We start from the raw sequence: 22,820 nt of genomic DNA, 5'->3' as shown, positions 1-22,820 counted from the left end.
CTGACTCCTTTTGGAAAGGCATTTCCATGGAGCTCTCAGCACTTGGGATCAGCACCAGCCTTCCAGGGCCATCAGAAACGCGGATGCACGTGAAGGGAACACTTGACAGCGCTCAAAACTCCATCCCTGGAGCTCCAGCAAGGGACACACGGGGTGAAGGTGTCACTGAAAAGACTCCAAACCCCTCCTGGCCCTCGGGCTGGAGTGTGGATCTCACCCAGGGAAGGTGGAGCTGGAGGGGAGCAGCCTTTATCAGGGAGATGAGGAAGGAAACGCTGCCAGGGAAAGGGAAGATTCACCTCTCACATGGCAGGAGCCAGGCCAGGAATTGTCTTGCTGTCGTCAGCCAGGGGTCACAGCCTCACCCCTGCCCCCCTGGCACGGGGAAATCTCTCCCAGCTGAGGATCCAGGAACGCTGCCCTGCTGCCAGCTCTTGTTTCTGGGACGTGCTGTGAAGAGGGATGAAATATCACCCTGTGATAAAGCAGATTTTCACAAGCCTCCGTGATGCAGGAGACCACAGGGACAGAGCTCTGTGTGAAAAGTAATAATAGGTAATTAATAGCGAGTGATTGGATAGAAAATGCCACAGTGCAGCACAGAGGTGATGGGTCTTTGGGTCATTAAGAAAAATAATATACCTGTCTATTGTTAATTGGGTAAAAATAAATATAAAGATAAAAGAACTGCGTATTTTGGGGCCATTTTGTGCATCAGACACGAAGTTTTGATTGTACCATCAAAAGAAAGAAATAAACCAGATTGCAAAGATGAACCTTGTGACCAGCCTGGAGAGATCTGTTAAGTTTTGTGATCACCTGTTAATAAACACAAGAAACAAGATTCTAACGAGCTCAGGAGTTTTCTTTGAATCATAAGAACTGAGATATTCAGGATCTCAGGGATCCTGAATTCTTTTGGGATCCTCCCTCAGGATCCCTGAGATCCAAGGGAGGATCCCAAAAGAATTCAGTCCAAAGGAGGCTGAGAAATGCAAGAATAAAAAGAAAAATACAGAAGAGATGCAGCAGAAACAGAGAAACAGAAAAAAAAAGACTTTTTAGAGAAAAGTTACAAATGGCCAAGCTGTTTGGGAAGTTTCCTCCTGTGATGGGCTCAGGAAAAACAGGGAATTTCCTTCTGCTGTCTCCTGCTGGAGTCCTGCAGCACCACTGGGGCCTCTGCTCTGCCCCACAGCTGGGAAAAATCCCTTCCTCTGTGTCTGGAACCTGATTTATGGAGAAACCCAACCCAAATTTCCCTCTGCTGGTGGCAATTCCCTGCAGAGGAAAGGGGGAGCTGCCCTTGGTGGGGAGATTTTGGCAGCGTGGATTCCCCCAGGGCTGGAGCATCGGTGCTCAGGATGAATTATTGTTGAACCCAGGGTGAAATCCCAGCCTTCCCAAACCTCCAGCAGATGAGGATTTTCTCCAAGGAAGAGCTCATTTAGAGAGCTCCCAGTCCTGTTTCCTCCTGCCCTGGTGATCCCTGGAATCATCAGGATATTCCTTTTTTTTTCCAGGTTATTTTTCCTGTGATCCCTGGTGATCCCTGGAATCATCAGGATGTTCCTTTTTTCCCAGGTTATTTTTCCTGTGATCCCTGGTGATCCCTGCCCTGGTGATCCCTGGAATCATCAGGATATTCCTTTTTTTCCCAGGTTATTTTTCCTGTGATCCCTGGAATCATCAGGATATTCCTTTTTTTTCCCAGGTTATTTTTCCTATGATCCCTGGTGATCCCTGGAATCATCAGGATATTCCTTTTTTTTTTCCAGGTTATTTTTCCTGTGATCCCTGGAATCATCAGGATACTCCTTTTTTCCCAGGTTATTTTTCCTGTGGTTTTGTGGATCCCAGCGCTGCAGGAAGGAGAACCCAGGGCAGGTGGGGCTGCTCCCAGCCCTTGGGACACCTCCTCCTCCCCACCTGGAAGCCTTGGAGGTGTCCCCTTCCCAAAACCAGCCTGGTCTGGGGGCATCTCCCAGCTCCCACCTAGAGGAAGGATGGATGGGCTGGGATTTCTGGGGAGAACGAGATGTTCTCCCAGCTCCCACCTGGAGGAAGGATGGATGGACTGGGATTTCTGGGGAGAACGAGATGTTCTCGCTGCTCCTGGGCTCTGGACAGAGCCTCCTCAGCCACTGCTGGACAATTCCTGCACGTCCACCTCGCCTCCCACTGCAACGTGCTCCTCTCAGCACTGGCCAGGCTAAAAAAGGAAAGTTCCTATCGTGCCAAAAAACACAACTTTGATAAATATGAGGGGAAAGTCACAATAGGAGTGACTGGGATCCAAACGCCATCATGGGGGAAGCAGAGTTTTATTTTCTTGCCTGACCAAAGCCTTGGATAAAACAGAGTGAATTCTTAAATGAATTTATTTAGTAAATACCTGAGCAGAGCAAAACAGAGTTTCTGCTCTGGCACAAAGTGAGGGGAATGAAAGCAGGGCCTAAAAGGTGGTGATTTCATCCCAGACTGAGGAGTTTAGGATGTGTTGGGATCTGTGGTTTGACAGCTCTAATTTGGAAATTTAAAAGGAGAGGAAAATCTGGGTTAGCACCTTGGTAAAGCTCTCACAGGGCAGTGAGGAGGGTTCAGGGGTAAAAAATGTCTTTTTGAAGGTTTCCAAGCCTACAGGACAGGGCTGGGAAGGATCTTTGATCTCGGTGGTAGACAGAGATTTATAATCTCCACTGTGATCTGTTTGTTGTGTCCCAGGAACAGGAGAATTCTCTGCTGCTCCCACCCCAAAAAAGCTTCATGGCCTGGGGAAATGGAGGAGATGCAGGCTGGGCAGCATTTCAGTCAGTCCTTGTGATGTGCAGAAAATCCAGAGCAGGCAGAGAGGACACCTGCAGCCCTCAGGGATGGAAAATCTGCAGGTTCACACGGGCACTTCACAATTCTCCATCTCTGGAAAAATCTCAATTAAATAAAATCATAAATCCTCATTCTCTTCCATCTCACAAGGAGCTTCCAGCCCACCTGAGCTCCACTGGGAAGTCTCTTTTTTTCCCAGATGACCTCTACAAACCCTGCAAATGTGAATAATGTGTGGAACATCTCCAGAGGAGCCCCTCTGCTCCTCAGGGCCTATCTGAGCGGAAGCAGAGGAATGCACAGTTTATTTTAAATAACGTGCACTTGTCCTAATGCTGGAGCTTTCTGAGCCCCAGCCAAGCCTCTGCACGTCAGCACAGTCTGCTCTGAAGGAATTATTGGCCTCTTCACACTTTTGATCTTTGCAGAAAGGAGCGTGTGGCATTTCCAGCCCAGATGTTCACCACGCTGCTCCTGGACCCGACCCAGAAGTTTCTCCCTGGTGGCTCCTGGATTGGTGAGGAGCTCCTTGCAGAGGTAAAATATAAAATAAACACAGAAAGGAGGAGCTCTGGGGATTCTGTGCCCAGGAAAACCCCTGGAGTCAGGGGCTGGAGGTCAAACAAGCCACTTGGGGGTTGGATTTTTGAATTCAGCTCAGCTCCTTCCCCCCCAGGCTTTACATCCACAGCTGAGTAAAGCTGGGTTCAGTGCACCAAACCCAATCTGAGGCTGAGTCTGGGCTCAGTTTTAGGGCTGAACCAGTCCCCAGCAAGGCTGAGAGCAGCAGCTGTTTATACCCAAGGCTGACTTTTATTCTCCAATAACATTTTCCCACTCCCATCTCCTCTTGTTTCCATTTCCCTCTGTCCCTTTCTCCTCCCAGTTTCTTTTCCCTGTCACTCAGCTCTGCAGCCTGGCTGGAGATGAATTTTACCTCACCAAAACCAAATCCTCAGCAGCCAGAACCCAGAGTGGTGATCCCCTCAGGGTCCTGCTGGAAAACTGCAGATTTCTCTGCTTTTCCCTTTCCTGTCCCCAGCCAGGGGCTGTTCCCCCTCCTCAAATAAATAAATGAAAGGTTTTCTGTGGGAGAAAAGAACTGTTTGCAGTCCTGTGACTCTTCTTTCCTCCACCAAAAGCTGTGGCAGGGCTGGAAGGAGCCTGGCAGGGGTGAGGGATGAGCAGAAAGGTGACAAAAAACCACGGGGACACCTTTGGGTCCTTGATGGGGAGAGGCCAAACGTCCTCACTGGGCTGCAAATCCAAGGTTCCACAAGAGCTGAGAAAATCCTGTTCTGCTCTTCAGGAAGGACAGAACAGCAGAGCAGGGCCAATAAATAACTGCAGCTTTGTCATCCTTTGAAGGCTGCAGTTCACAATTCTCCATCTCTGGAAAAAACTCAATTCAAAAAAATCATAAATCCTCATTCTCTTCATCTCACAAGGAGATGAATGATTTTTCCATCAGGGAAAAATCAGAATTCCTGTGCTGGAGTTGCTGCTGCCCAGATCCAGCATCCAGGGAGGTTTTTCCAGGCAGCTGGAGGAGAGACACTTCTGGTTTCTTTCTGTCAAGGCACAATGTCCATACCCCAAACTTGTGAGTGCAATTCTGCCTGAGCAGCAGGAAGTGCTGGCCTGTTCTCCAGCCAACCTGAGCAAGAAGACTTGAAATAAACACACCCAAAAAAAAAAAAGCTGAAGGATATTTTTGAAATTTCCAGGTTCAGAGCGTGAACCAAGCTCTGAGCTCTGCTCTCCTTCCTCCCCCTCGGCCTGTGGGCAGCAGCAGGACCCTGCACAATGCAAATCCCTGGCTCTGGAGCTGCAATTCCTGTGCATTTCTGCATTTGGTGTCTGTGAGAAGCTCAGTGTCTCCTCCTAGTTGCTTTTGGCACCAGTCTGGCTCGTGGCTCGAGTTAAGTTTTTTATCTCCTCCTCCAGCTCCTTGGTTTTCTTCTCCAGCTCCTCCCGTGCCTGCTCTGCCCTCTTCAGCCTCAGCTCCAGCTCCCCACATTTCTTCTTCTCCTGCTCCAAGTCCTGCTTCAGCCTCACCACTTTGGCCCAGACCTCGTAGTTTTCCTTCTGGAGGCTGTGAAGGGAAACAGGATTGGAAAGGATTGGGCTGGAAAAGGGCTGGGAAATCATTTGGCTCTCAGGGAGTCTGAGCTCAGCATCATTAAACAGCAAAACAATCCAGAGGTGCTGTCCTGAGCCCTTCAGATGCAATAAATCAATAAATGTGATGTGTGTGTACTGATAGTGGGATTATATAATTATAAATTTAAATTATAAATCATTTTTAATTTTATAATTTCTAATATTTAATTATAAATAATTTAATAATAAATCATTAAAAATAAATTATAAATTATGACTGATACCAGCCATAATTTAATAACAATATGTGGGGCTGATGGTTACAACCAAGGGTGTGATGATGAATTCTGGTGAACTCTGGAGGGTCTGAGACAATCACAGGAATTATGGAAGTGCAAGGGAATGCAGGAACATTTCAGTGCCACTGAATGACGTGGGAAGAGCTGGGGAGCACTGATGCTGCAATCACACATCACCCACCGTGGTGAGAGCACAGCACATTGATTTTCAGCCTGTTAAAAGCTGTATTTTATCATTCAGCACTGCTGCTAAACGATCTGTGCTGTGTTTGCTGTCCCAACACCAGCTGCACACTCCCCACCCTGCACTTACCTTTCCATTTGCCCCTCGTAGTCATTTCTCTGCGCCTCCAGATCCTTCTGCAGCTTGAGGAGCAGGCTTTGCAGGCTCTCCCTGCTCTCCTGCTCGGGGCTGGGCTCCTCAGCAGGGCTGCTGCTGCTGGCACTGGCAGCTTCCTTTGGCTCCTGGCTGAAGCAGGGCAGGAATTCCTTCTCGGAGATGCTGCTGGCAGGGCTGGAGCCCTCCCCACTCTCTGCCTGCCAGGGGGAAACGCTCTCCCCAGCCCTGTGCAGGTCCAGCAGCTTGAAGAGATCATGAGACAACGTTCTCTTGTGTCCATCAGAGGCTGCAGGGTGTGTGCTGCCTCTCCAAAAATCACTGCTGAGGGCATCGTTCCTGTCCTTGCTGCCCCTCTCCCCCGGAGCAGCCGCTGCCAGCGAGCATTTCCTGGTGGGTAAAGTCTGGGTTCTTTTCCTTGGCTGTGTTTCCCACCTTCCCAGAGTGTCTTTGGGCTCTGTGTCCTCCCCAGGGGCGCTGCTGGAGTTGGGGTGATCCCTCTGGAAAACAGAGCATGGCTTTGGGAGAGCCCTGGAGAGGAGAGGCCACTGCTGCCACTGCAGTGACAAAGTGACAAAGTGACATTTGAACGTGCTGGAGGAATGGCCACACTTTTCCATTAGAAAAACCCATCCTGAATTGCACCACATTTACCATTTTTGCAGAGATTCCTTCAGGGAAAAACCTTTAATCCTCATTGTTTTCCCTTCACCAGCCTGAGCTGAGAAAGTTTCGTGTGTTTGACAGTTTAGCCAAAAAGCTTGGGGAGTTTTCATGTTCTCCAGAAGAGCAGATTTTCCACAGGAAAGTGGAAAGTTTATCTACATCATTTTCCTGATATAAATATCCCAGGGGTGACAGATACAGCTTTTTTAACCCATAAGTAGCAAGTGCTTTCAGGGCTGGCTGACCTGTCAGAGCCTGCCACAATTAACCACACGTTAAATGAACGTTGATTTCTCCCCCTGGGGATCCATCCTTACCATTTGCCTCTGGGTGGAGGCTCTGGGAGCTGTGGGGTCCTCTGCAGCCCCCCAGCCCACAGAGCTGCGAGGGACAGGAGCTTTCTTCTCGTTTTTTTGGGCAGGTGGGGAGGGAGGCACGTCCTTGGATGGGGGAAAGAGCTTTTGGTGGTCACTGATCATCACAGTCATCACCTTCTGGACCTGGGGTGTGCCTGCAGGAATCAGAGAGGCTCAGGGGCAAACTCAGTGCCACGGGATCCCTTTTCTGTTTGGTCTTTCTGGTGTCTAAAATGGAGCAGGAAACAAGGAGCAGGATCATAAAGCCAAATAAAATAAATGCAATGAGTGAAAGGAAATGAGCACCCACATTTGAGCTCCCCCAGGAAGGGTTTTATACCTTCCTGCAGAGATGACCTCACCAAACTCCTGAATCTGCTGAGCTCCATGAGGGGAACACACAGAGTGTAATTCCTGAGGGGTTTTGTCACCATGAACACTTTTACAGCCCAACAAACACACGGCCTGACCCTGCCCTGCTGCACTCACGGCACATTCCTGGATTTCCTTCAGCTCCACCACAGAAAATCTTTAATTAATCTTTAATTAATCTTTAATTTCCAGGTTCAGCTCAGGATTTCAGCATGCCAATTATTCCAGGAGTCCCTTTTACCTCTCATGATAACTGCAGGGTCCTCCACCCTGGGTCTGATGAGGTTCACTCCAATCACTGTTGCCAGGTTGTCCACGCTCATCTTGTTGACGCTGGAGTTCAGTTGAATTTCGAAGAGAAACCTGCCAGAATTCCAGAGGAAATATTTCACATCAGAGGTGGAAGATTGCAGAAAAAGCCTCACTGGTGAAAAAAATCCTGATTCATCCTGCCAGCTCTTCCTCTCAGTCACAAGGACAGAAACATTTGGCCTTAGAATTAGAACATTTGGCTCTTGCCAGAACAAAAATCAGCAAGTGAGGAGCTGCTCCTCTTGAAACAAATCAGAGAGAAAGGGAATCCCATCCTCAAATCCCCAAGCAGAGAAGAAACCACCCAGGCTGGGTGAAACCCAGAAGTTTTGGTGCTTTTGTCCAGGAAAACTACATCTGGTTTCAATTCTCAGGGATTTTTAAGTGAGTTTGAGGGTGGTGATTCATGCTCAGACATTATCAGGGGCTTTACCCAAGGGGCTGAAATCAAAACTGGGGCTCTGGTGACTCAAAGGGAGCCACAGCAGAGCTGGGGAAGGCTCTGCCTGGAGGAATCATCCTTTGGGGTGACACAGAGCTGAGCTGAGCAGAGCACTGACCTGCAGATGTAGCTGAGGAGGTTGTAGTTGTCTCTGGGGAGGAGGGACAGCTGCTTCAGCAGCTCCTGCTGGCCCTGCAAGGTGAGAAACAGCTCCAGGAGCATTCACAGGCAGCAAAGCACAGCTCCAGTGTGGGGTCCCAGGGCTCTGGGGGAGTCCCCAGCCCTGCAGGGCTCCAAACACGAGTGGTGGCACTTGGGGACAGGGGACACCGTGGTGGATGATCCTGGGGACCTTTTCCAAACTCAGTTATTCCATGGCTCCAATTCTCCTGGCATTTGTCCCCTTGGAGTTCTTTCTCCATGGGACACTGAGAGGTTTCTGGAAGGAGGAGCAGGGTCCCCTCCAGCCAGGGTGAGCTCTGGACAGAGCTGATCCTGCCTCATCTCCTCCAGTCTCTTGTGTAGAAACATTTAGGATGTTTTTAACCCCAAAGAAAAGCAGAAATTTAAGCTTTAAAATTCACAGACCTATGTGGCCAAGCTGGGAAACCCCACTGGCTTTGGGGGAGTTTTTTAGGTTTTTTTCCTTCTTTTTTCCCTCCCCAGATTCCAAAGCCCCACAGGCACCTCCAGCTCACAACCAAACTGGCACTGAACCTGATTTTAAGGCCAGGAGGAACACGAAAGCACCTCTACCTTTGTCTCATCAGCTTCCAGAAGCTTCCCACAGAGCAGGAAATCCTCGTACTGCAGCCAGGGCACGACGGGCTCCGGGAGCTCCCGCAGGTACAGCTTGAACAGGGAGGCCACGGTGTGGACATCGGTGTCCCTGCCAGGGGCAGAGAGAAAATCAACCCCAGCAGGGCCCCACGAGGCTCTGCTGGAGCTCTGTGGGGAGACAGAGATGGGAACAGGAGACCTGGGGGAGACACAGCCAGGGAAATGAAGGCTTGCTGGGGATTTTCTCCACCTTGAGGGTGGCAGGTGCTGGTGTCCACACCTGGGCTGAGCTGGGATAGCAGGAAATTCACTTAGAGGGCTCCTGCCTCCCTCCAGAGATGAGTTTGGAGCCAGCACAAAGTCACAGAGTGTCAGCTTCACCCTTCCCTTGGGCATCCTGATCACCCTGCACAGCTCTGGGCACAGCTCTGGGCACAGCCAGAGCCAAAGCCAACAGCAGCTGCCCCTGGCACAACACAGGGATTGTCTCACTCTCCCTGCTCTGCTCTGGGAACCCAAAATCACTTTTCTTCACCCACCAGACACCCACAGAGCCAACCTCATTAACGAGAGGGAGCTGCAATTCTGGAGCAGCACCTCCTGTCACTGCATTCAAAGGGGTGGAGAAGCAAGGAAAAAGGAGAAAAAACCCTTTTCCCATCTCCCATCCCAAGAAAAACTCTTCTCCCATCTCCCATCCCAATCAAAACCATTCTCCCTTCTCCCATCCCAAACAAAACCCTTCTCCCATCTTCCATCCCAATCAAAACCATTCTCCCTTCTCCCATCCCAATCAGAACCCTTTTCCCATCTCCTATCCCAATCAAAACTCTTCTCCCATCCCAATCAAAACCCTTCTCCCATCCCAATCAAAACCCTTTTCCCATGTCAAATCCCAACCAAAACCCTTTTCCCATCTCCCATCCCATGCTGGGCTCCAAGGGGCCGCCTGCAGACCCTCAGAGCCTCCCCAGGATTTCAGAGCAGCAGCAGCAGCACCAGCAGCAGCAGCAGCAGCAGGAGGAGCAGCAGCAGCAGCAGGAGGAGCAGCAGGAGGAGCAGCAGCAGCAGCAGCACCAGCAGCAGCAGCAGAGCAGCAGCAGCAGCAGCAGAGCAGCAGCAGCAGCAGCAGAGCAGCAGCAGCAGAGCAGCAGCAGCAGAGCAGGAGCAGCAGCAGCAGCAGCAGCAGCAGCAGCAGCAGGAGCAGCAGCAGCAGCAGCAGGAGCAGCAGCAGCAGCAGCAGCAGCACCAGCACCAGCACCAGCAGCAGCAGCAGCAGCAGCAGCAGCAGAGCAGCAGAGCAGCAGCAGAGCAGCAGCAGCAGCAGCAGCAGCACCAGCACCAGCAGCAGCAGCAGAGCAGCAGAGCAGCAGCAGCAGAGCAGCAGCAGCAGCAGCACCAGCACCAGCACCAGCAGCAGCAGCAGCAGCAGCAGCAGCAGAGCAGCAGCAGCAGAGCAGCAGCAGAGCAGCAGCAGCAGCAGCAGCAGAGCAGCAGCAGCAGAGCAGCAGCAGCAGCAGCAGCAGCAGCAGAGCAGCAGCAGCAGCAGCAGCAGCAGCAGCAGCAGAGCAGCAGCAGAGCAGCAGCAGCAGCAGCAGCAGCAGCAGCAGCAGCAGCAGCAGCAGCAGCAGCAGCAGGAGCAGCAGCAGAGCAGCAGCAGCAGCAGCAGCAGGAGGAGCAGCAGCAGCAGCAGAGCAGCAGCAGCAGCAGGAGGAGCAGCAGCAGCAGCAGCAGCAGCAGGAGGAGCAGCAGCAGCAGCAGCAGCAGCACCAGCACCAGCAGCAGCAGCACCAGCAGCAGCAGCAGCACCAGCAGCAGCAGCAGCAGCAGCAGCAGCAGTGATCCCTGGGGATGCTGTGCTGGGACAGATGTTTGCAGCTTTGCAGCTCTTGTATTTACATCCTGTCAAGGGGACACTGTCAAGAGCAGGGGCCTCTCATCTGACCTACCTTCAAGTCACTAAACTCTTATAAACCTCAAGCAAAAACGCCCCAGCTCGGTTATTTTTAGGGTTGGTTGGAGTTGTAAAATATTGTTATTTTTACAAACACACACAAACACAGAAGGGTTTTTCCAGAGCTGTGTTTTTGTAGGATCTAACAATGCCCTGCACTGGGCACTCTGGGTGTTAGCAGCTTCCTAACACTCCCCCTCCAATCCTGCTGTGGTCGTGTGTCACCCTGAAAACTCAGCTTCTGAGCTTGCTGCCATGGTTTTCTAAAGACTTTCCCAAGTCAGTAACTATAGATATGTGGACATTCTTTCTGTTCCACGTCTTGTGATGGGCATCTCTCATGGCCAGTGCAGTGGGGAAGTGTTATCCTGACCATCCAATCCCTGGCTGTGGTCAGAAAACTTTAAATCCTGGGAGGAAAAATAAACTTTTTCTTTCTCTCATGGCCAGTGCAGTGGGAAAGTGTCAAACTGACCATCCAATCCCTGGCTGTGGTCAAAAATGTATAAATCCTGGGAGGAAAAATAAACTTTCTCTTTCTTTCATGGCCAGTGCAGTGGGAAGTGTTATCCTGACCATCCAACCCCTGGCTGTGGTCAGAAACCGATAAATCCTGGGAGGAAAAATAAACTCTGCTCTTTCTCTCATGGCCAGTGCAGTGGGGAAGTGTTATCCTGACCATCCAACCCCTGGCCATGGTCAGAAACCTTTAAATCCTGGGAGGAAAAATTAACTCTTTCTTTCTCTCATGGCCAGTGCAGTGGGAAGTGTCAAACTGACCATCCAATCCCTGGCTGTGGTCAAAAATGTATAAATCCTGGGAGGAAAAATAAACTCTTTCTTTCTTTCAGCACACCTCGAGCTGTGTCTGTGTGATCTGTTCATTTTCAGCGGTAACAGTCGTGTGCTTCTCCAGGAATCTCAGCACCCTCTGGCTCTGTTTTGTGATTTCTGCTGAATGCCCTCTCCTCCCCAAGCCCTTCTGGAAGGTTCCTGCAGGGCTCTGGGGGTGGGAGTGGCTGTTTTTCCCTGGGATTTGGGCTGGGAGGGGAGGAAGCAGCGGTACCTGGGGAAGGAGGGTCTCTCCCCGGCGTCGAAGGCGTCGCGGAGCCGCCTGACCAGGCTGTCCTGGCCGGGCAGGCGGAAGATCCCCTCCTCGGCCACGCCGTGCTCCAGGATGAACTCAGCGCTTTTCTGCACCAGGATGGGCACCAGGAGCTGCCCAAATCTCTGCTCGTAGGCCATGGTGTCTGCCAGGCTCTGCCCAAACACGGCTGGGGACAGGGCACGGGCTCAGAGCTCGGCTCTGGGCGATGCTTTCAGCTTCAGCTGCCACATCTCCCAGCTTAGCACACAACTCTGAACTTCACACAACGTGCTAGCAACTCCTCCTCACTTAGAGTCACACACAACAATCCTTTTCCAGCCCAGAACCAAGGACAGCACTGCAGCTTCGAGCCCAAAAAGTGTAAACAGCAAATTGAGGGAAGCAAACTGGGAGGATGGGACTTCACCACCTGAAGCTGGAATTGGACAAATAACCCCAATATGGAAATGAAAACTTGTGAAAGTGTGAAAACTCCTCACCAGGGGTTGGGTGGAGCCACTTGTGCCAGGATCTTGCACATTTTTACATCATTTACAATTGAATAAATCCCTGCTTTATTCCTTTGACTCTGTCTGGCCTCTGTTCCCCTGGCACATTTTTACATAATTTGCAGGCCTTTTAATAAATCCCTGCTTTATTCCTTTAACTCTGTCTGGCCTCTGTTCCAGGGAGCCTCTCAGGGCATCAAGGACACCTCACCTGCCCCAGGTGCTGGGGCCAGCAGGAGCTGCTGCTCTGCCAGGCCCCAGAACCCTGCAAACCCCTCTGCAGACACCAAGTTTGCAAAGGCAGCCCAGAAAATTCTCCTCACCACCCAGACACCAAGTTTGCAAAGACAGCCCAGAAAATTCTCCTCAGCACCCAGAAACCAAGTTTGTAAAGGCAGCCCAGAAAATTCTCCTCACCACCAAGAAACCAAGTTTGCAGCAGCCTCAGCTCCCAGGGGAGTCACCAGGGACAGGTTTCAGCCCCGTTCTCCAGGGATTTCTGAGCCAAACCCTGGCCCAGGAGTGCTGCAGGCCCCAGCACAGTGACAATCACCCCTGCAGGAGCTGGCCCTGATCCATTTTTTACCTCCTGAGGCGGAGCCCAGCGCTCTCCGGATGGATTTCACCCACTCCTCCATCTCAGCCTGGGAGCTGGCCATGAGCACACAGGAGTCCTGCCCTGCTCGGTTCTGCTCTCCACACCCCCCTGCAGAAACAGCACATTTAAGGAGGAGAAAATACACATTTATTATTTATTATTGTTGGTGTTCTCTTTGTGAAACCTCTCTGGCTCTGAATTTCCCTGGTAAAGCCCCGCTGGCTGCAGGGGGAGAGGAGCTTTGACATTTCCCACTTTGAGATCTGCAAGGAAGGAAGAGAAAGTGCTGCAGCTGCAGCTTGGAGGAGCTTCTCCTCCCCCTGGGGCTGGGGATATTAATTTAATATTTAATTTAATTAATTTAATTAATTTAATAATTAAGAAATTCATTTCCCCATGGAATGGCACTCTGGGAGCTTTGGAAAGAAGCGGGAGCAAAAGGAAAAGGGAGGGATTTTGGGTGGCCAGTCCTGCCCAAAAGGATGTGAGGAGGAGGAGGAGGAGGAGGAGGAGGAGGAGGAGGAGGAGGAGGAGGAGGAGAAGGAGGAGAAAGAAGGAGAAAGAAGGAGGAGAAGGAGAAGAAAGAAGGAGGAGGAGGAGGAGGAGGAGGAGGAGAAAGAAGGAGAAGGAGGAGAAAGAAGGAGAAAGAAGGAGGAGAAAGAAGGAGAAAGAAGGAGGAGAAGGAGGAGAAAGAAGGAGGAGGAGAAGGAGGAGAAGGAGGAGAAGGAGGAGAAGGAGGAGAAGGAGGAGAAGGAGGAGAAGGAGGAGAAGGAGGAGGAGGAGGAGAAAGAAGGAGGAGGAGGAGGAGAAGAAGGAGGAGGAGGAGGAGGAGGAGAAGAAGGAGGAGGAGTAGGAGTGAGGAAGCCTCACCTGGGATGATTTCAAAGATGAATTTCCCTCCCTCCTCTGGGTTGCTGGCTGGCACCTTGACGGTGCTGCCCTGGAGAGACAGGCAGCCCTAGGACAGAGCAGAGCATCCCTGAGTGCCCCTCGCTGCCCTCAAACACCTGCAGCAGAGCACTGGATACACCCAGAGTCACAAATGACTCCTCAAGCAACAGGAACCACTTCCAAAGTGCCATTTTTAACAGTGAACTGATTCTCAGAAGGAGAAAACCAGTTCTTTTGAGCTTTCCTGGCTTTTTTCTCACTTCTCATGTCCTTTTAGCCCTTGTTGGGAGTGGAAGGAGAGAGAAAAAAGGAGAAGGGACTTGGGAAAACCCCAGAACATCCTCTTCCTGCTGGGCAGGGGCAGGGAAATGTTCCTTTATCACAGCATCACTCAAACCCAAAAGTTTAAAAGCTGTTTTTTCCCAGCTCCCCAGTCCTTGGGCTCAGAGCCCCAGCAGGCATCAGAGGAATTCAAATCATCAATAAATTCCTGATTAGGACCTTTCATCTCTGCTACTGCCCAGAGGCAGAAAACTCCTTCAGTGCCCAGCCCCAGACCCATTCCAAAACATTTCATGGAATTACAGAATTCCAGAATGGTTTGGGTGGGAAAAGATCATCTTGTTCCACCCCCTACCATGGCAGGGACACCTCTCCCTGACCCTGCTCCAAGTCCTGTCCAGCCTGGCCTTGGAGACTTCCATGGATCCAGGAGCAGCCACAGCTGCTCTGGGAATTTATCACTGTCCTGGCCGAGAATTCCTTCCCAAAATTCCCATTAAACCAGCACATGGAATTCTGGGTTGGTTTGGGTTTGGAGGAACCTTAAAGTCCATCCAGTGCCATCTCCAGCCTGGCCTTGGGCACTTCCAGGGGTCCAGGAGCAGCCAGAGCTGCTCTGGGAATTCCATCCCCACCAGGAATTCTTCCAGTATCCCATCCCTGTCCCCTGGCAGTTCATTCATTCCCCCTTGCCCTGGTGGAAAGTCTCTCCCCATTTTCCTTCCAGCTCCCTTCAGGCACGGGGAGGCCACAGCTCAACCCAGAGCTTCTCCTCTGCAGGGTGGAGACCCCAACTCCAAACCCCCAACCCCAATTCCCCCAACCCCAATTCCCCCAGCCCCAATTCCCCAGCCCCAACTCCCCCAGCCCCAATTCCCCCAACCCCAACTCCCCCAACCCCAATTCCCCCAGCCCCAAACCCCCCAGCCCCAAACCCCCAGCCCCAACTCCCCCAGCCCCAAACCCCCAGCCCCAATTCCCCCAACCCCAACTCCCCCAACCCCAATTCCCCCAGCCCCAATTCCCCTAACCCCAACTCCCCCAGCCCCAAACCCCCAGCCCCAAACCCCCAGCCCCAAACCCCCAACCCCAACTCCCCCAGCCCCAACTCCCGAGCCCCAACTCCCCCAACCCCAATTCCCCCAGCCCCAAACCCCCAACCCCAACTCCCCCAACCCCAATTCCCCCAGCCCCAATTCCCCCAACCCCAATTCCCCAGCCCCAATTCCCCCAACCCCAATTCCCCCAACCCCAAACCCCCAACCCCAACTCCCCCAGCCCCAATTCCCCCAACCCCAATTCCCCCAGCCCCAATTCCCCCAACCCCAACTCCCCCAGCCCCAATTCCCCCAACCCCAACTCCCCCAACCCCAACTCCCCCAGCCCCAACTCCCCCAGCCCCAATTCCCCCAACCCCAATTCCCCCAGCCCCAATTCCCCCAACCCCAACTCCCCCAGCCCCAACTCCCCCAGCCCCAATTCCCCCAGCCCCAAACCCCCAGCCCCAATTCCCCCAACCCCAATTCCCCCAACCCCAACTCCCCCAGCCCCAATTCCCCCAGCCCCAATTCCCCCAGCCCCAAACCCTCAGCCCAGGGGGGGTTTGGGGCTCTCTCTCCCCACCTGGGGCTTGGCATCATCCTCATCCTTGTAGTATCGGAGCTGCTGTCCCTGGAGCACGAAGAAGCGCAGCTGCCAGTTCCTGACGAAGGAGCGCTGCTTCCTCAGCCAGCCCAGCTTGAGCGGCCGCTCCGGCACCGGGGGGGACCCCGGCCCCACACACCAGGGCTCCCCACTCATCACGCTCCAGGAGCGGCCTGGGGACAGACGGACATGGTCTGGGGACAGACGGACACCGTGAGGGACAGGGGGACACGGCCTGGGGACAGGGGGACACCGTCAGGGACAGACGGACACCGTGAGGGACAGGGGGACACCGTGAGGGACAGGGGGACACCGTGAGGGACAGGGGGACACGGTGTGGGACAGACGGACACCGTCAGGGACAGACGGACACCGTGAGGGACAGACGGACACCGTCAGGGACAGACGGACACGGCCTGGGGACAGACGGACACCGTGAGGGACAGGGGGACACGGTGTGGGGACAGGGGGACACGGTGTGGGACACGGTGAGGGACAGACGGACACGGTGAGGGACAGACGGACACGGCCTGGGGACAGACGGACACCGTGAGGGACAGACGGACACGGTCTGGGACAGGGGGACACGGTGAGGGACAGATGGACACGGTGTGGGGACAGGGGGACACGGTGTGGGGACAGATGGACACAAAGGGACACAGGACAGGGGACAGAGGGACACAGAGGGACAGGACAGAGGGACACAGATGGACACAGAGGGACAGGAAACACAGGACAGGGGACAGAGGGACACAATGTGAGGACAGATGGACACAGAGGGACACAGAGGGACAGAGGGACACAGTGTGAGGACAGATGGACACAGAGGGACAGGGGACAGACGGACACAGAGGGACAGGGGACACAGGACAGGGACAGAGGGACACAATGTGAGGACAGATGGACACAGAGGGACAGGACAGATGGACACAGAGGGACAGGGGACACAGGACAGGGGACAGAGGGACACAGTGTGAGGACAGATGGACACAGAGGGACAGGGGACACAGTGTGGGGACAGAGGGACACAGTGTGAGGACAGATGGACACAGTGTGGGGACAGAGGGACACACAGGGACAGAGGGACACACAGGGACAGAGGGACACACAGGGACAGAGGGACACACAGGGACAGGGGACACAGGACAGGGACAGATGGACACAGGACAGGGACAGATGGACACACAGGGACAGATGGACACACAGGGACAGGGGGACACACAGGGACAGAGGGACACAGGACAGGGACAGGCTCAGGGCCCCGCTCTCTGCCGACAGAACTGGCCCCAGTTGACGAAGGAAGTGGCTGCAGTCGCTGCCAGCGTTTGCTTCCTTTTTCCTGCGTGGGAGGAATTGTCTTGCAAGTGAGAACAAAATCATTAGCGCTGTTTTTTGGGGTTGGTTTTGTTGCTCTTTTTTAATCGCACCATGCGGTTTTTGCGCCCTCCCCGGAGCAGCAGCGACAGCAGAGCGACACCGAGGCTTTGGAGCTCTTGTAAAAGTTGTTGGTTCTCAGCAAAGCGCCCATAAATCCCCATAAATGCCCATAAATGCCCATAAATCCCATATCCCATGGCTCTGGGAATATTGGAGGGGCTGGGACACCTGAGATTGTTTCCTCTGGCCTCAGCCATGTCCCTCATCCCTCACCTGCTGCGGGTTTGTGTCACCAGAACGGGCTGAGGGGTTTAAATCCTCCCAAAGCTGGGTCTGAGGGGTTTAAATCCTCACAAAGCTGGGTTTGAGGGGTTTAAATCCTCCCAAAGCTGGGTTTGAGGGGTTTAAATCCTCCCAAAGCTGGGTCTGAGGGGTTTAAATCCCCCCAAAGCTGGGTTTGAGGGGTTTAAATCCTCCCAAAGCTGGGTCTGAGGGGTTTAAATCCCCCCAAAGCTGGGTTTGAGGGGTTTAAATCCCCCCAAAGCTGGGTTTGAGGGGTTTCAATCCTCCCAAAGCTGGGTTTGAGGGGCAGCAGCTCCATCCCCCTGCTCCCACAGCATCCCTCGCTCACAACTTCGCAAATCACTTCTTATAAAGCATTTAAAAATCAGCTGCTCTGTCTCAAATTGGCACTTTGGGGTCAGATCCCCCCACCGAGGCCAGAGCTGAGATCTCGGCTGGGCCCGGCCACCCCCAGCCCCTGAGGCACCCGGGCAGACACACAAAGAAACAAATAAACACTCACCTATTTTTGCAGCATCCATCTTCAGGTTGAAATCCCAGTTCCGTGGCAGCTTCAGGGACATTTTGGATCAGGGAGTTTTGTATTTATTCCCCTCAGGGTGGGCTTGCTCAGGAGCTGGGCCGGGTCCCGTGAGGAGCAGCTGGGTTGTTTTGGCAGCGAGTTTCCTTCCTCTGAGAGCAGCGGGTAAAACCCCACAGAAATCCTTTCCTGCCCCGTGTTCCTCCCCAGGGGTGTCCTCGGGTCCTGGTCCCCCCGTCTGTCCCGTCCTGGCTCTGGGGGACTCGCGGCCCAGCCCGGGCCCGGCATTTGAGGAAGTGGTGGCAGAACTTGAGGGTGTCCTGGAGCTGTGAGAGCTGCCCCGAGCAGGAACAGCCCAGAGCAGGGCCCCGGGGAGATCTGCTGGGGACAGAGCTCAGCTGGGAGCTCAGGGTGACATCTGAGCCGAATTCTGACCCCTAATCCTGATCCTGACCCGAATTCTGACCCCTAATCCTGATCCTGACCCTAATCCTGACCCCTAATCCTGATCCTGACCCTAATCCTGACTCCAAACCTTGACCCCTAATCCTGACCCTGACACGAATTCTGACCCCTAATCCTGATCCTGACCCTAATCCTGACCCCAAACCCTGACCCCAAACCCTGACCCTTAATCCTGACCCCAAACTCTGACCCTGATCCTAATCCTGACCCCAAACCCTGACCCCAAACCCTGACACTAAACCCTGACCCCAAACCCTGACACTGACCCCAAACCCTGACCCAAACCCTGACCCCTAATCCTGACCCCAAACCCTGACCCTTAATCCTGACCCCAAACCCTGACACTGACCCCAAACCCTGACCCCAAACCCTGACCCTGACCCAAACCCTGACCCCTAATCCTGACCCCAAACCTTGACCCCAAACCCTGACACTAAACCCTGACCGCAAACCCTGACCCTGACCCTTAATCCTGACCCCAAACCCTGACCCTGACCCTAATCCTGACCCCAAACCCTGACCCTGACCCCTAATCCTGACCCCAAACCCTGACCCTAATTGTGACCCCTAATTGTGACCCCTAATCCTGACCCCAAACCCTGATCCTAATCCTGACCCCAAACCCTCACCCCAAACCCTCACCCCAAACCCTCACCCTAATCCTGACCCTAATCCTGACCCTAATCCTGACCTTAACCCTTCTGTGCCTGTCCTGGGGCATCCCCTGGTAATTTTATAACATAAAAATACATTTTCTAAAACCTGCCAGCGGCAGAAGCCGGCAGAGCTCCCCCAAAGCTTCTGCAGGAAATGAATTCCCCCAAATCTCCCAACAACTGCTGGGAGCTGCTCTGACCCCCAGGGTCCCCCCAGGATGGGCTGGGGGCTCCAGCCCCATCTCCCCCACCCTGGGCAAGCCTGACAAGGGGGAAGTTGCCCCGAGCAGAAGCAGCAACAGCAGCAGGGGGATGAACAAGGACGTGGTTCCTGTTGTGATTCCCAGCAGCCTCTCAGCCACCTGAAAATGGGATTTTTTTTCAGTGTTTTAACATAAACTGAGAAGGGAAAGCGCTGGAGACCCTGCTGGGTGCCCAGTCACTGCACAGCCAGGATGGAACCTGCTGGGGTTAATTAATTTGGGGTTAATTTGGGTTAATCACAGCTGAAAAATGACTTTGTTGCTCTGGAGAGTGACTGGAGCCAGCTCAGAGATCCCCAGCTCACAGATTCCACTGCCCAAGGTCCAGAGAACGTGACAGTGTGCAATCCCACAGCAGAACAGCCAGGAGTGATGAGATTAACCCAAAACCCTGTTCTGGACCCAAAACTCCTCACGTGGCTCCATTCCTGCTGTACCCCCAGCAGAAAGAGCCCTGGATCCAGCACCGTTTTTAACTCCCAGTAATTCTGAGAGTTCTGAGTAGTCCTGAGGCAGCTGAAGGCTCACAGATCTGGATCCCTCCAAAAAACAACATTTGGATCCTGGAGCTGTGGCACTGCAGGATGTCAGAGGGCCCCGTCCCCTCCTCCAGAACAGAACTCGAGGCCAGAGCTGGGGTCACAGGGGCTGTTTTGGGGTGCTCAGCCCTCCCTGGCACCCCAAAACAGCCCTGGCAGCACCCCAGAGCTGCCTCTGCCCCTTCCAGCTTGGAGAAAGGACCCCAGACTGAATTTTCACCTTGGCCACCCCAAAACAACCCCTGGCAGCACCCCAGAGCTGCCTCTGCCCCTTCCAGCTGCCCCCAGCTTTGGGAAAGGACAACACCAGACTGAATTTTCACCTTCGCCACCCCAAAACAGCCCTGGCAGCACCCCAGAGCTGCCTCTGCCCCTTCCAGCTGTCCCCAGCTTTGGGAAAGGACAACACCAGGTTGAATTTTCACCTTGGCCACCCCAAAACAACCCCTGGGAGCACCCCAGAGCTGCCTCTGCCCCTTCCAGCTTGGAGAAAGGACAACACCAGGTTGAATTTTCACCTTGGCCACCCCAAAACAGCCCTGGGAGCACCCCAGAGCTGCCTCTGCCCCTTCCAGCTTTGGGAAAGGACAACACCAGACTGAATTTTCACCTTGGCCACCCCTCAGGGCAGTCTGAGCTGAACCAGGGGATTCCAGAGTGGTTTGGGTTGGAAGGGATCTGAGGAATGATCCACTTCCACCCCTTTCCACAGCTCCCACTGTCCCAGCTGCTCCAAACCCACCCAGCCTGGCCTTGGGCATTTCCAGGGATGCAGGGACAGCCCCAGCTCCTCTGGGAACCGGTGCCAGAATCCCTCCCCACCCTCCCAGGGAACAATCCCTGCCCAAAATCCCATCCAAACCTTCCATACCTCAAAAAAAGGCCAATCTCAGCCCATAAAGTTGTTTCCACATCCCTCTTCCAGTAGGATTCCCACTGGGAATCTGCAGTTTTTTCCAGGTTTAATTGGAATTAAACTGGCACAGGATGGTGGGGAAAGCCCTGGCTGAGGGGCTGGGCTGTCACACACGCTCCCCTGAGGACTCCAGAGTCCCTTTTCTGGCAGATTTAGCCCCAAAGGATCAGCCCTCTCGCTGAATATTGAATATTGGAGGAGTTCCCTGGGAATGTGGAGTCACCTGCTGGGGTTTCCATCCAGCCCTGCTGCTGCTGGAGCCTGAGTTTGTCTGCAAGAGCCCAGGCAGTGACAGGAAACCCCGAGAGGAGCTGAGGGGCTGCTTTGGCTTAGCTGATAAGTCAAAAAAAGACAGACAAAATAACACCAGAGCTAAAAATAACATTTTGCTGCATAAACAGAGGATTCTGCCCCCCAGCAAGTCAGGAGAAAGGGCTGAAATGAAGGAATGACCAACTGGGAAGGATTTTTAACATTCCCAGGGAAATCCTCAGGTGAAATGAGGTGATTCACTTCCCTCCTCACTGGTCAGGATGAGCCACAAATCCCCCAGGGAATGGGGCTGCTCCTGCTCAGCCAGCTCTGCTCCCCAGAAAATCCCTTAGGAAGGAAAGGAATGAGGGAATGTGAGCTTGGAATGAGGGAATGTGAGTTTGGAATGAGGGAATGTGAGTTTGGAATTAGGGAATGTGAGTTTGGAATGAGGGAATGTGAGTTGGGAATGAGGGAATGTGAGTTTGGAATGAGGGAATGTGAGTTGGGAATGAGGGAATGTGAGTTTGGAATGAGGGAATGGGAGTTTGGAATGAGGGAATGTGAGCTTGGAATGAGGGAATGGGAGTTTGGAATGAGGGAATGTGAGTTTGGAATGAGGGAATGTGAGTTTGCAATGAGGGAATGTGAGTTTGGAATGAGGGAATGTGAGTTTGGAATGAGGGAATGGGAGCTTGGAATGAGGGAATGTGAGTTTGCAATGAGGGAATGTGAGTTTGGAATTAGGGAATATGAGTTTGGAATGAGGGAATGTGAGTTTGGAATGAGGGAATGGGAGTTTGGAAAACACAGAGCGTCCCACGAGGCTGAATCAAACCCCTCCGTGGATAATGGAATTTATATTTATTTAACAGTAACATACAGTATATAAATAGGGTAAATACTTTAAAATATACAATATTTCACATTCGAACGTTCGGTCAAAGAAAGGCAACTCTACTTGTGCAGCTAAAACTGGAATCAAAAGAACAATGCACAGAGAAAGAAGCCAGGGGTGGGAACAGGGCTGAGATCAGGGATTGCACAGGGATTGAACAGAGCTGCCAGCCCAAGCCTTCCATGGGAATTTCTGAGCAGGGAATTTCTGATCAGCGAATTTCCATTTCTGATCAGGGAATTTCCATTTCTGATCAGGGCATTTCCATTTCTGATCAGGGCATTTCCATTTCTGATCAGGGAATTTCCATTTCTGATCAGGGAATTTCCATTTCTGATCAGGGAATTTCTGATCAGGGAATTTCCATTTCTGATCAGGACATTTCTGACCAGGGAATTGTCTGACCAGGGAATTTCTGACCAGGGAATTTTCTGATCAGGGAATTTCTGACCAGGGAATTGTCTGACCAGGGAATTTCTGACCAGGACATTTCTGACCAGGACATTTCTGACCAGGGAATTGTCTGATCAGGGAATTGTCTGATCAGGGAATTGTCTGACCAGGGAATTTCTGATCAGGGAATTTCTGATCAGGGAATTTCTGATCAGGGAATTTCTGATCAGGGAATTGTCTGACCAGGGAATTTCTGACCAGGGAATTTTCTGACCAGGAATTTTCTGATCAGGGAATTTTCTGACCAGGACATTTCTGACCAGGACATCTCTGACCAGGACATTTCTGACCATGGAAGCCACCCACAGGCAGAGCTGCTGCTGCTCTCAGCTGCTCCGTGGAACAGCTTTGCCCTCCAGTGCCCAAATCCAGCATTTACACCCTCGGGAAAGGCCCAGACCTGCCCCAAACCAGAGCCTGACGACAACAGAAGAGGAACAAAAGGTTTAAAGCAGACGAGCAGCTGACTAAAGACCCACTGAAGATACGAACAGAGCGCTCCTCTGTGATTTTTATCAACACTGTCACTCCTGCCTGGGACCCAGCAGCCACAAGAAGGGATTCTGGCAGTGGGCAGGAGAATCCAGAAGAGCTGGTGCAGCCCCCAGACCCTGGCACTGCCACAGGAGCCTCTCTCTGCCTGGCTGGACTCAGGAAAAATTACATTTGGGCATTAAACACAGCCCAAATATCATCCCTGGGCAATGCCAGATGGAAACT

The 22,820-nt window shown here is 52.8% G+C and overlaps 1 protein-coding gene across 5 annotated transcripts; it reads right to left on the bottom strand.

Moving 5' to 3' along the window:
- Positions 1-340: 340 nt before the first annotated feature.
- ARHGAP25 (Rho GTPase activating protein 25) lies at positions 341-17,872 on the bottom strand. Of its 5 annotated transcripts, XM_058859192.1 has the most exons (13): positions 17,641-17,872; positions 15,438-15,631; positions 13,512-13,599; positions 12,630-12,749; positions 11,514-11,721; positions 8,470-8,602; positions 7,832-7,905; positions 7,201-7,322; positions 6,549-6,742; positions 5,542-6,065; positions 2,058-4,921; positions 1,930-1,995; positions 341-534 (listed from the first exon to the last, which is right to left on the bottom strand). In XM_058859192.1, the coding sequence occupies exons 1-11, from the start codon at positions 17,699-17,701 to the stop codon at positions 4,711-4,713; spliced, it is 1,929 nt and encodes a 642-aa protein (XP_058715175.1). In that variant the 5' UTR covers positions 17,702-17,872; the 3' UTR covers positions 341-534; positions 1,930-1,995; positions 2,058-4,710. The 5 variants fall into 5 exon arrangements, with proteins under 5 accessions (XP_058715175.1, XP_058715176.1, XP_058715177.1 ...); XM_058859193.1 differs by lacking the exon at positions 1,930-1,995 and having other exon boundaries at positions 2,753-4,921; XM_058859194.1 differs by lacking the exon at positions 1,930-1,995 and having other exon boundaries at positions 4,042-4,921.
- Between the last annotated feature and the right edge of the window lie 4,948 nt (positions 17,873-22,820).

This window comes from Poecile atricapillus, chromosome 29 (assembly GCF_030490865.1).
Source record: "Poecile atricapillus isolate bPoeAtr1 chromosome 29, bPoeAtr1.hap1, whole genome shotgun sequence".
Lineage (NCBI taxonomy): Eukaryota > Metazoa > Chordata > Aves > Passeriformes > Paridae > Poecile > Poecile atricapillus.
Note: the sequence above shows the minus strand (reverse complement) of the source record. Positions and strands in the feature narration are given on the sequence as shown.